We start from the raw sequence: 13,054 nt of genomic DNA, 5'->3' as shown, positions 1-13,054 counted from the left end.
AAATTTCTCTGAAGGGCGTGCGAGTTCCGCGTTGAAGGGTACAGGGAGACAAGCTATACTAGCTTGTTCTATATTTAAATCAACCTAGACTCATCCTGCACAAAATTCTTTGATCATCCTACTAATTTATCCAAGCATCTCCTAACATAATACCTGATGAGAGAAATGCTAAAGTTGATTACAGAGCAATATGGATTTCTCCTGAAGAGAAAACCAAACTTAATCCAATGCAGAAAAAAAAAGAGACAATTAATAGACAATGAACGAATCTACCGTGGTATGAACTAAAATTAAACCCATCCATGACTAGGCTTTGCGAGTTGCCATGCGAATGCGAATTATCAAAGAGTTACTGCTAACGATCACCAATCAATCACTGCTCTGCTGAAGTGATAAGATTGGCGGTATCTCTGTCCATCGATTATGAATTATTACAGTGCCCAAACGTTACTTAATTCAACTTAGGATCTTCCATTTATAAATTATAAGATGTTCGAAAATAAGACAAGCTCCAGTCCTCCGGGTCACGCATTCCCTCAAGCGCTGGTCATGCACTTGGCATCGCAATACCACGGCGCAAACCGGGTGCCCGCTGGCGTTTACAACCCGTTGGACAAAGTAAATTACATCAACCGCCCACGGAAATTATTAACGGTAAATTGGGACGACGGCCCACGGGAAACTATTAACGGTAATTGGACGACGGCTTTCCTATTTAGGCTTCTAAAAATATAATTTTTGAAAAAAAATTTTCAGAAAAAAGATATGAAAAAATAACAAATTTTTAAAGTACTTAGTTGCTCAACTATTTTTCTAAAAAAATTATATATAATTTTTATTATATCTTTAATATCTAAATAATTTTTTTGAAAAAAATAAAAATAAAATAATTTCTTAACCTTAACCTTGTCGAATATAAAATATGGAAATCATATCGTTATAATTTTTTATTTATTTTTTTTTAAAATCCCATCTTATTACCACCACCAACGCCGCCCCCCGCAACCCCCCCCCCCTTACTTGGCCCTAACGCTGACCATTCCCTCCTCTCCTGCCCCTGCAGGCCGGGGATCGTAGGAAGTCCAAGTAGTAGACGAAATCTTCCTTCTCTCGCAGCCCCGAGCCCGAAGAAGAGCAAAGAATTAGAAGGGGAGGGGTGAGGCAGCGGCAGTAGGGAGCCATGGCCGCGACGCTCTCCTCTTCCTTCTTCGCCTCTTCTTCTTCTTCTTCGTTCGCTAATCTCAATCCGACAATTCCGGGAAGAAGACTCTCTCCTTTTCTCTTTAATCCCCTCTCGCTCCCCTCTTCCGTGCCGTTTCCTTCTCCTTCCCGTGGAAGGGTTTCAAGGTATAATTTCTCTCTCTATTGGAGTAGTACCTGCTTTCTTGGTGGGAGAAATTGTGCAGTCTCCCCCCTCCATTCTTCCACAAAAAATAAAAAAAGAAATTGTGCAGTCTTTGGCTTTTGATGATGAATTAATAAAGCAGAATTTTGTTAATATGTGAAGTGCGATCCTCAATTTGTTTCCTTTGTTTCTATCTTGGTGAAAATTTGATGCTTTGGTGAATTAAGGCCTTGAGAGATTAGCTTCTAGTGATTGGACTTGTCCGTCCTTGTCACAATTGTTGTCACTTAATTTGTTCCCCCTTTTCATCTTTGTAGGAAGCTATACAAGGTAAGGGCCGCCACAATGCAAGAGAAAGAGGAAAAGGTGACCGTGGAAGACTCTTTTAATGCGAAGACATTTCCTGGTAACGAGGGGAAAAGTAATCGATGCCGATCCGGACGACTAGGTGCGCCTGGTTCTGTGGAGAGCTGGGTTATTAAGTTTGAGCAATCCGTGAATATTTTTCTCACGGTATGTTCACTTTTTTATCTGTTGAAGTCATTTAACATAAGATTGGGCTTGATAGTTACCAATCTCTACTGTTAGATTTGAATTATTACAATGCTCCCCTTTTTATTTCATGGTCTTGGTGGTGATTTAAATTGTCAGTGGAGATCAACTACCTAATTGCTCTGACCACAAAAGAACTGTTAGATTTCAACCGTACATTATGAAGTTGACCTGGAAACTTCAGAATGCTTGAATATTCTAATGTTGCTTCTGCAGAATCCAATTTGTATCTTCTGTATGTTAACCACAAAAAATCTTGAATCTAGCATAGATGGAGATTATTTGGTGTCTTTCAGAATATGCATCTTGAATGTAGCTCCAAGTTGTATCATATATATGTCAATGTGAATGCTGCATGAGAATGTCCGCGATCTTTGTCAGTTCTTGAATTCTGCCTTAAATATCTACGGTATCAAGGATTGAAGTATCACATGCCAGCCTGGCATTGGCATGGTAGGTACCATGTTCCGTGCTGTGCTGTTCCATGTCAGTTCTTGGTACAGACTAGCATGGCAACATTCTGTGCTAGCATACAGGTGGTATTGTGCTAGTGCTATGTTGGCAAGAGATTGGCACAATAAGTATCATCGCGTGCCAGCCAGCATTTAAAATCCATGGTAGGCATTGCTTCTATACTTCAGACTCTGGTTCATAGGCCATATAAGATCTCTTGATTAATCCTCTCAACCATTGCATGATATAGCAAAAACAGCCACTCCATTCCATGTTAGAATTGCTACTTTACATGAAATGATAAAGAAAGCTATAATTGCAAACTATTGGTGTAATTAATACTATATGTGACCAAAACTTGGAAATGGAAATAGGTAAGCATGGCTGCCATAAGCAATGAAGATTCAGCAGTTATAGGTAAGCGATGATGATCCAAACAGAAATCATGGAAAATTGAATGGTTTAATTTGGAACTTAATGAATTGCATGATGACACATCTATATCTTATATATGAAGAAATTCTTTATGTTGGCCGAGCCTGCTGTTAGAAGAAAGAAGTTGCAAACTTCCCTGCTAATGTGTATATGCAGCCATCTAGATAGTTTTATCAGACATTCCTGTTCCAGCAGGAGCATTATAAATACTGCTCACATAATTTATCTCTCTTTGCAAGATCCTACCCAGGTATCTGCTTTCATTTGTTGGAAATACTTTTTTTTTGCTTCTATAATTCATAAACTTTGGAAGGCTAAAGTGCCTTCTGAAATACAGAGATTTTCTCTTTTGCCTTTTCATTTTCTGATATTGGTTGGTGTTTATCCTCACCTAGTTGTCTCAAGTAGTGATAAGCTTACCGTTATACTTTTCTATAATTAGACATATAATTGGGTTTAAAATTGCAAATTATTTGATGTAAATGTTATTTTTTTATAGGATTTGGTAATCAATATACTTGATGCATTGTACCATGATCGCCATTATGAAAGATTTTTTGTGTTGGGAGACCATAGCTAGGGTACCATATTTTGGTGAGTTTTTACCACTTATTATTGAAAGACTCTGGTATTATTTTTAAAATAATTCATGCACTCTTTAGTAGATTGTAGGTTTTCATTAATTTGCAATGTAGGGTACTTTTTTGAATTACGTTACTGAATTGTGCTTGCTTATGCTGATTTGTCTCTATGAGTGAGCAGCTTTTATATCTGTTCTGCACATGTATGAGAGCTTCGGTTGGTGGAGAAGAGCTGATTATTTGAAAGTGCATTTTGCTGAAAGCTGGAATGAGATGCACCATCTACTTATTATGGAGGTACTACTTTCTCCCTAAACTACTGAATCCATATGCCTACAAATTGGGGATGCACCTTGCTCTCTTTTTGTTGAATTACTGCATATTTGTTGTGAAGTGTTTATTCTACATAAGAACAAGTGTTATACCATCAATTTGATATCCGCCATATGGCTGCTGCTTTGCCTTTAGGTCATAAGTTATGCCAGATCTTCAAATTCTTAAAGCGTCTTTAATCATTTTTCAGTGTCCATCCAGGTTACTTGGTTGCTCCCTCCTTTTTCTCTAACACTTGAACAGTGGGTATCTGATTCCACCTCTTTCCTTGGCTTTAGTATAATTATAACAATCGTATTTGCATGTTACAGCCTCTCGAAAGAGGCAGCATTCAGAATACGTTTTTCAAGTATCCTGGTCTAAGAGACCTGGCAACTGTGTTCTTGCTGAAGTCATATTATTTTGTATGGGGTTATAGATTGATTTGTGATGTATATTTGATGTATAAAAACTTGTTACATGAAGGAAATAAGTCTTTGTGTAATGTCGAATAGTTGAGCAGTTAATCCCTCTTAGTAGATTTCAGTCCATTGCGGTCCTTAATGCTTGCGTCTCTTTGTTTTTAGTAGGGTCTAGGCATACTTGATTTTTTTTGAATCTTCTATGGAAAGGCTATTCTTTCTGAATTCTTTGGGTTCTGAGTAAATATTGTTGCCATTTTCTCGTTAGCAAATTACTTTAAAGTCTGATGGTGTTAGAAAGTTGTTTGGGCTATGATTTGCTCAAAAATTGAAGTAATTTAATATTTTCTTATTTGTGATATGAACACTAGAAGCTTACTTCCAATCTCTGTATTGACTGCATCTTATATGAGATTTTTGTTTCTTGTTTCATATATTTGTTTGCCTTTCTGGTTCTCTTTTAGGGTTTATAGATTGAATATGACCTTTATAAAGTCATTTTTTATGGGCATTCGTATACCTACTACTCAACATTAGATTCTATTTGTGAAGGGAAACTCTTGTTTAGGTCAGTTCATATGCCACGCCGTCTCCCATGTGGCTCATCAGCCTTGGGCATCAGCCAAAGGCTGGCAAGAGTACAGAACTCAGGAAATTAGAAGTCCAAATACTATAAACTGAACTACTAACAGCAAGATCAACAGCCTGGGCTGCAACCTGATTCCCCTCGTGACATATATGAGTACATTTAAACTTGTGAAGAGCACCAATCAAATCCTACAAGTTTCTAATACAGGGATGAACTGAAGGTGAGGATCTCTGGGCAATCCAAGATACTACTGTTTTCAAGTCCCCTTCAAGTCAGATTTCATCGGTATGCATTGCATGGGACAGCATACCTGATGCACCTCCCAAGCCCCTTGGAGTTCAAGGAGCCGCACAATTTGCATGATAGAGGGGAAAATGCCCTCTGCCAACAACTGGCTTGGATGATCCTGAGATAATGAAGACTGCCCCCAGCACCACCGTTATGCCTTAGTGCCTCATCGAAAATCACCTTCGGAATACCAACACCTGGGTGTACCTATTATATGTTAGGGGGGGTGGATAATTCATTAGTTTGAGATACAAAGGTACACTAGTTGGGAGAGTTAGAAGGTGAAACAATCTAGCATTGGACGAAAAACTACTCCACTAAAGTAGCAATAATTGAAACAACTTGAGATGGAGCCATTGGAGAATGTTGGAACCGAGGTTTGCCGTACCAGTTGGTACCAATGCCATTACTGATCGTACCGTACCGAACTGGTGCATAGTACAGGGGGATACCAACACTCGGTATGCCAAATTAACCCTCATATTGGGCATATCAATACTATAATAGGGTGGTACCAGCACGGGTCCAATACCCAGATGGCGAATCTTGGTTGGAACGATAAAACATATGTCAGCAATATTTGTCGCTTCCTCACCCCTATGCCACCTCTGAAGCATATCTTCAAGCTGCTCAAAATTAGTGATAAGGAGAAGCCAAGGCCACCTAAGCTGAGCTCATTGATAGACCTCCCTTGATTATGGACATAACATGAAGAGATGGTCCTTATCCTTAGAAGACGTACGATTGCAGGGGCAGCTAGCATCACCAAGACATCTAGGACTCAACTTCAATCATGTAGGCAAAGGTCACCAGCACATGAATGCTTTTAAAAGAAAGAAATAGAAGTATTTAGACATAAAGAAACTATGTCCATTATGAATCATGATGCAATACTTTTATGTATCAGGTATATGTGCAATTATTAAACTTTATGACTTGATTCACCTTAAATGACCAAGTTCTTTTACATATCCAGAGTGCGCTCAAAACTTTAAATGCTAATCTTGCTCTTCCTCTTCACCCTTTTTCTAAAAAAGCTATTTCTACCTTTATTGCTCTTCCTTTCTTTGCTCCTTGGGTGCCATATGGATTTGAGTCAAATTGGCCTAATCTCTTATACCATTTTTTTCAAGTTCATCACACCCTCACCTTTTACCATCATTCTTCCACAAACCACCAGCAATATACAATCTCTTCTCTTATTCCTTCTTTTTCTCCTTTGTGGCCTCATGATCTCGCTTCATGCATACAACAGTTTCAATTTAAGGTTGGCGAATCTCGAACTGTATCGCCTGGTACGGGGTGCATCGTACCATATAGACAGGGTACGGAAGACTTGGTACACCTCTGTATTAAGTGTCACGGTACCTAGGTATGTATTGTACTGATATTATGGAGTGTACCAGTTGGCACCCGTATGAGTTCCAGATCGAGATTGCAAACCTTGCTTTCTATTGACCTCCAAAAAGGGCAAACAAAAGGTGTTTGGGGGTTTTACTAACCTGTGTTGATTCAGGTTGTAATGGTATACATGGATCAACGTACAATGTGTGCCAGCACGGGTCCAATACCCAGATGTTTTATAAACCTCATATTGGGCATATCAATACTATAAAGGGTGGTACCAGCACGGGTCCAATACCCAGATGGCGAATCTTGGTGGGAACGATAAAACAATAGTCAGCAATATTGTCGCTTCCTCACCCTATGCACCTCGAAGCATACTTTCAAGCTGCTCAAAATTAGTGATAAGGAGAAGCCAGAGCCGCCTAAGCTGAGCTCACATTGATAGACCCTCCCTGATTATGGACATGAACATGAAGAGATGGTCCTTCATCCTTAGAGACGTACGATTGCAGGGGCAGCTGGCTCACCCAAGACATCTAGGACTCAACTTCAATCATGTAGCAAAGGTCACCAGCACATGGAATGCTTTTAAAAGAAGAAATAGAAGTATTAGACATAAAGAAACTATGTCCATTATGAATCATGATGCGGAATACTTTTATGTATCAGGATAGTGCAATTATTAAACCTTATGACTTGATTCACCTTAAATACCAAGTTCTTTTACATATCCAGATGCCGTCAAAACTTTAAATGCTAATCTTGCTCTTCCTCTTCACCCTTTTCTAAAAAAGCTATTCTACCTTTATGCTCTTCCTTTCTTTGCTCCTTGGCCATATGAATTTGAGTCCAAATTGCCTAATCTCTTATACCATTTTTTCAAGTTCATCACACCCCACCTATTTACACATCTTCCAAAACCACAGCCAAATATACAATCTCTTCTCTTATTCCTCTTTCTCCTTTGTGCCTCATGATCTCCTCTTCATGCATCCAACAGTTTTCAATTAAGGTTGCAATCTCGAACTGTATCGCCTGTACGGGGTGCATCGTACCATAAACAGGTACGAAGACATTGGTACACTCTGTAATTAAGTTCCGGTACCTAGGTATGTATTGTACTGATATTATGAGTGTACCAGTTGGCACCCGTATGAGGTCCAGTATCGAGATTGCAACCTTGCTTCTATTGACCTCCAAAAGGCAAACAAAAGGTGTTTGGGGGTTTACTAACCTGTGTTGATTCAGGTGGTAATGGTAGATGGATCACGTACAATGTTGTGGCAGTCCATGTATATGCTATGCCAAATATAGTAGGTCATGGCAAGATACAAAAACATATGCCTTTTATAGTGTGTGCTAGTCTATATCATTCCATGTTGTGTACTGATCTGGCATGCACCAGCATGAATATATCGACTGACACAGATCTATCTTGTTTGCCATGAACCCATCACATGGTTAGGTACCTGACCTGCATGGAAAGTATGTACTGCTCAGCCTCAGACTGGCATGGGTAAGACATGTGGTAGTTTAATCCTTAAGCTTGAGTTGTTCCAACATTTAGGACTGACAAATAAATGAAGTGCTTCATTGGCTAAAGGTGTTGGATTTATATTTGCTCTAGATGAAAATTCTTTTGCTAAATTATTGGATCTTCCTGGGGAGTCAAGATGATGATATTGAAGCCTTTTCCATTATATTTGTTAATGTCCACATTTCAAAAGTCACTCTATGGATCTAATAGTTCTTAGATGAAATAAAACCTACAAATCCACTGTAAGTTGCTTCTCATCTAGTTGTTGTCAGCTTAGTGGATCAAACATGACCTAAGAAGGAGATTTTTTTTTTCTATTCGCTCTCATCTTGACATCAAACTCTGTTGAATTGGTGCTAAATCTGGCCAACTCGAAGGGCAAGAGAGAGGCAATGAAACTTGTAAAAACTAATTGGAAGCAAGGAGCTATAGCTTATCAGTCAAGCAGTTGGCAGTCATGCAATTAAGATGCACTTAAAGAAACTCTTTGAATATGGGTCTAAAATGAAAGATTCCAAGCCAAGAGGATGGGGGCCTGGCTTTGGGGCAAGGCTTGATATAGGGAACCCATCTTCATCATTGAGACACATTATATGTAGAAAAAGCCAAAATGGAAAGGATCAAATAGTGTTTGCAGTTCCTACTTGTCCAACAGAACATATATTTGTAGTTCAAAAAAATGAAAAGGATAATCAATATCAAACACCAAAATAGTTCCTCAAACCAATTGATATATAAGTAAAATACTCGATGCGGTTTTTCATCTTGTTTATCTTAGGCAATTGACAAACTTACTCATTTAATAACCAGAGCAATTGACCTGGTTGGACCTGAGACAGGTTTACTGCAGCCCATTCTCATGAAGATCAAAAAAAAAAATCAAAACTAGAGGAACTAGTTATAGAGCTGGTTTTTACAACTGCTTGTTTATATTATCAAATATCAATTTCAAAGTTTAGTAGTCAATTGAAGAAAAACTTGATTGAGAAGTCCTTTTTAATTTTGTCTAAAAAGATCTCTATTTTTTTTAATGAGATGTTGATTGGTCAATAGGATTTATAAAGCTGACTGTAGGATAAATCTTCGCTTATTGGCTGTGGTTAGTGACTTGATGTGATTGATTTTGCTTTTGCTCTCTCTTCTTTTACTTCAGTTCACTGATAATTGAAATTTTGTAATCTTGATTAATTAAAATTGTTAGGATAATTGACTGACAAACCATATATGGCAATGTAATGATAATGCAGCAAAGTCCTGTTAGTGTCGACATCCGCATGCATTTTTAAGTTGTGAAATGTAGCCAATTTCTACCAATTGAAATGAGTTAAATGTCTCGTTGAGCTACCCAGGATGCTAACAGTCCTATGAAGTGGCATGTTTTCCTTTAACCAATTATCATAACTTACAGAATGTTTTTTTATGCTTCAAAGATTATACTAGTTGTTCAAACCTGCCACTTCTAAAGGGCCGTGCTTATACTGTCAAAAGTTTTGATGTTTGTTAAACTTGTTAATACTCTTTAATATTCATATTACTAGTTTATGAAAAATCTAAAGGTAGTTTCGGGAGCTTGTTTATTGGAAATTATACTGCTTCATATGTCACCTACAGCTATTGTGTTTTTATATTTCTCCGCTGGTTGTTGCTATTCTGGATCTTTTTATCTGGTTTATATAACTGATTTATCAATTTATAGTTTCCTCTTAGTATATGGGCGCGTTTAATTATAGAACCCTGTAAATGTCTCATGTGATGCAAATCGAATATTGTTTACGCTGAATCTCAAACTTATTTAGCACCTATATTGGATACTTAGTGTAATTTTTGCCTTTGTTTTATTTTCCAGGAACTAGGAGGCAATGCTTTCTGGTTTGATCGTTTCTCGCTCAGCATATAGCAATCTTCTACTACTTCATGACGGTTGTCATGTATGCTCTAAGCCAAGAATGGCATGTAAGTACAGAAACATCTTTGTGCTTTGTTGCCCTGACATTTTATCGAACTTTCTGATTAGAGGTTTCAGCGCCAGATAAGTTTGTTGTCAAAAATGGATGTTGTCTAAGCATCATAACATAATTGATGCTAGAGCGTTGCATTTCTTTATTTGCAAAGTTGTTTCTGGTGCAGTATAAATAATCCTTAATTAGTTGAGTGTTCATAAAGAATTTTATTGGCACAAGGAGTTGGTCTAACCTGTAATTTTGCAATATGCAGTTAAATTTATATCTAATGGTCAAGAAAACGGCATACATAACACATGCAGTATTATCAATAACCTATTTCCACTCATCATAAGGCAGTGACTAGTTTTGAACTATCTATGCTCAATCATATGGAACCATTTAGCTCTGATTCAGTTTTATTATGCATTTTCTTTTGCTTATATTTTATTACAATTTTTCTGCAGATCATTTTCTGAATGTGTTGAAAGGCATGCATACTCGACATATGACAAGTTTCTAAAGCTTCAACGGAGGTAAGGATTCTAGATTCTATTTTGAATTTATTTATTCCTTTCTTTGTGGGAATTATATTATTTTCTCTGTGGTAAAATAAGACATTAAAAAGAACACTAGGAACAGGAGAAAGATGAAAAATGGTCGCAATGGCTTTTGTAATTGAATCCTGCAACCCATTTTTACGAATGTGTAATTTAGCTTATCTTCTTCCTCGTGAAAAATCTTTGCTCTGCTATTTTAAACGCACCATGGGGGCTTTTTTCGGTTAATTCATGTATCAATTTGTAAGTAGTAGAGGTCAAGGGAAATGTACAATGTTCACAATTTCTGGCATACCCATTTTCATATAAAAGTTCTTTTTGTTTTTTATTTTGAACTTTGCAGGAGACCTTTGAATTGTTGAAACTTAATGAGGGATCAATCTTATACGTATTACAAGTCCAGAGAAGTACTTGTCAAGAAAAGACTAGAGAAGGCATATGCTATCTAGGATCGTGTTCTAATAATTCATTCTATTTATATATGTAGATATGTGGTTCCTATGTTGCCCTCTTAAGTAAACTACTATTGTCCAAAATAGAGGTCCTTGAGATAACCCTAGACAAGTGGGCTAAAATCATTTAGAGTGGTATCCATTTTCATAGTTCAATAATTTGATGTTTGGCATTGCTGACAACTCACATAATAAATCAAGGATATTACCCAATAACTTGATCTTCACCATGGTTGTCTACTCTTCTCCTACTTTGCACTTGCTCCATCCTATTAAAGACAAACAATTTTTTTCGGTACAAGTAGCTTCAGTTTGTTCAAACTGAAACTGTTACTGTTTAGTGACTGAAAAGTTAAGGCCAACTACTTTCCAAATTGAACAATTTTAATTATGAACTTTTAAGGCAGTTTGACTTGTTTAATGTGCTTTATCCTTGATTTTTTTTCCCCATTAATTTTCTGGGTGCAGAAGAGTTAAAAAGGTTGCCTGCTCCACAGGCTGCTATAAAATACTACATGAATGAAGACTTGTACCTGTTTGGTAAGTTGCATGATCTTTTCATGATCTTCTGTAATATGACTCGCCCTTTTCTCCCTAGTATTGGTTTTATATTTCTCTGTATCTCTCCAGATGAATTCCAAACAGCTAGAACTCCGAATTCCAGGAGGCCAAAAATAGGTATGAGATGATGTCAACTTCTTTCTCTGTTGGCCTTAAAATTCTCGGTTGCTGCATCACTTTTCTATTTAAAAAGCATGGATACCCCCCTGGAGGAGCTGTGGTGGTGCCCGACACATAGCTGATGAGTATGTGTTGGATTCAGCCAAACACTCATCCTTGATGAGTATGTTTCAGGAAAAAAAAAGTACTGGATGAGTCAGATATGTGCGAAACATGGATGGAACACAATTCAGATACTGTTTACCTTGTTTCTTTTTGCATCTTTAATTCTTACAATATTTTAGGAATGCTTTGAACCTTTTCGATGGCTTATTGTTTAATTAAATAAATGAGGGATGCTCACAGGATTAATTAGTATAATTAGTTACAACTGCATAATTATTTATAAACTAAACAGAAATTGATCTGCATGCATAAAATAGTTGATATCAAAAATGCATTTGTTTATTGCTATGTCTCTAAGGTAGCTATTCTATTTTTAATAGATTTGACGTACAGGCATATCTCATGTTGAATCTGTGCTCTATACTCAAATATTTACTTTATAGCTTCTCAATTGAGTTGCTATCCTTTCATGGCATTACACAGCAGCAAATCTAAACCATCAGGTTTGCTTGAGTCAGCTTGGTGCTGATTGTATGACGCTGCCTAATATTCTATTTCTTTGTTTTCCTTGGGGTGTTGTTCTTTGCTTTCGAACAATAATTTGTTGTTCGCAGTTCATACCTAATCAAAATGAACACAATGAGAATCCTTGATTCTGCAATCCTGAGGTTACTGGCTTTATAGTTCTATTGTGATGATTACCAGCTTCTGCTGAATCTAACTTGTCTCTTTGTTATTCTACTTAATTTCAAATTAAATTTTTTAGGGGGTAAGCTATTGAACATTTACTGGAAAAATAATATCTTTTTGGAACTTATGCTTTTCATCCAGAGAACTTGTACGATGTGTTTGTAAACATTCGGGGACGACGAGGCAGAACACTGCAAGACAATGAAGGCCTGTCAAACCCATGGAAATCTCCGCTCTCCCCATGGCAGACCTGAACTCTTTGGAAGATGATTCGGGATGTGTTGTGTCTCAATCTGACTGCGAGGGTATCATAGATTGTGTTAAAAAGTCATTGACTTCTCATAGATGAAGATTTAAATTATTCTGAAAATTTGTTGGATGTGTTATATTGAAGAAATGGAGCAAGAGGAGGATTCTTACTACAATTTACAATTTTGAATACGAAGGAGGAGATTAAATGTCACCATGCATGAATTTTGACTTGTATAACATGCATATATCTCATACTTGTTTTCCCCCTCCAAATTTCCTCTCAAGTAAAGCCAAAGGCTTAATTTTGAATGCGAAGGAGAATATAACATACAAATATCCCATATGGAAACTTGCAATTCCACTTGTATACTTGATGTAGCACTTTCAGTCATGTAAGAAGACAAATTCCCTCCCCATGGCAAGGTTCCTTGTGCTGTCAATTACGCAGAGCATTTCTCTTGTTCTGAAAGTTCTTTGCTGCTGCGTAGCTGATCACACAACTCCCATTTGATA

The 13,054-nt window shown here is 37.3% G+C and overlaps 1 protein-coding gene across 1 annotated transcript; it reads left to right on the top strand.

Moving 5' to 3' along the window:
• The first annotated feature begins 1,005 nt into the window (after positions 1-1,005).
• On the top strand, positions 1,006-12,814 carry LOC103715864 (ubiquinol oxidase 4, chloroplastic/chromoplastic). The gene is given in 13 exon segments (XM_039118043.1): positions 1,006-1,347; positions 1,663-1,858; positions 3,285-3,350; positions 3,352-3,379; positions 3,548-3,663; positions 9,708-9,741; positions 9,744-9,834; positions 10,269-10,325; positions 11,271-11,353; positions 11,444-11,491; positions 12,431-12,462; positions 12,464-12,537; positions 12,539-12,814. Coding segments are annotated over 13 exon segments (1,092 nt in total). The 5' UTR covers positions 1,006-1,180; the 3' UTR covers positions 12,639-12,814.
• Positions 12,815-13,054: the final 240 nt, after the last annotated feature.

Source organism: Phoenix dactylifera, unplaced genomic scaffold (genome assembly GCF_009389715.1).
Source record: "Phoenix dactylifera cultivar Barhee BC4 unplaced genomic scaffold, palm_55x_up_171113_PBpolish2nd_filt_p 000299F, whole genome shotgun sequence".
In the NCBI taxonomy this organism is placed as follows: Eukaryota; Viridiplantae; Streptophyta; class Magnoliopsida; order Arecales; family Arecaceae; genus Phoenix; species Phoenix dactylifera.
The sequence above is the reverse complement of the archived record's forward strand: the minus strand, read 5'-3'. Positions and strand labels throughout refer to the sequence as shown.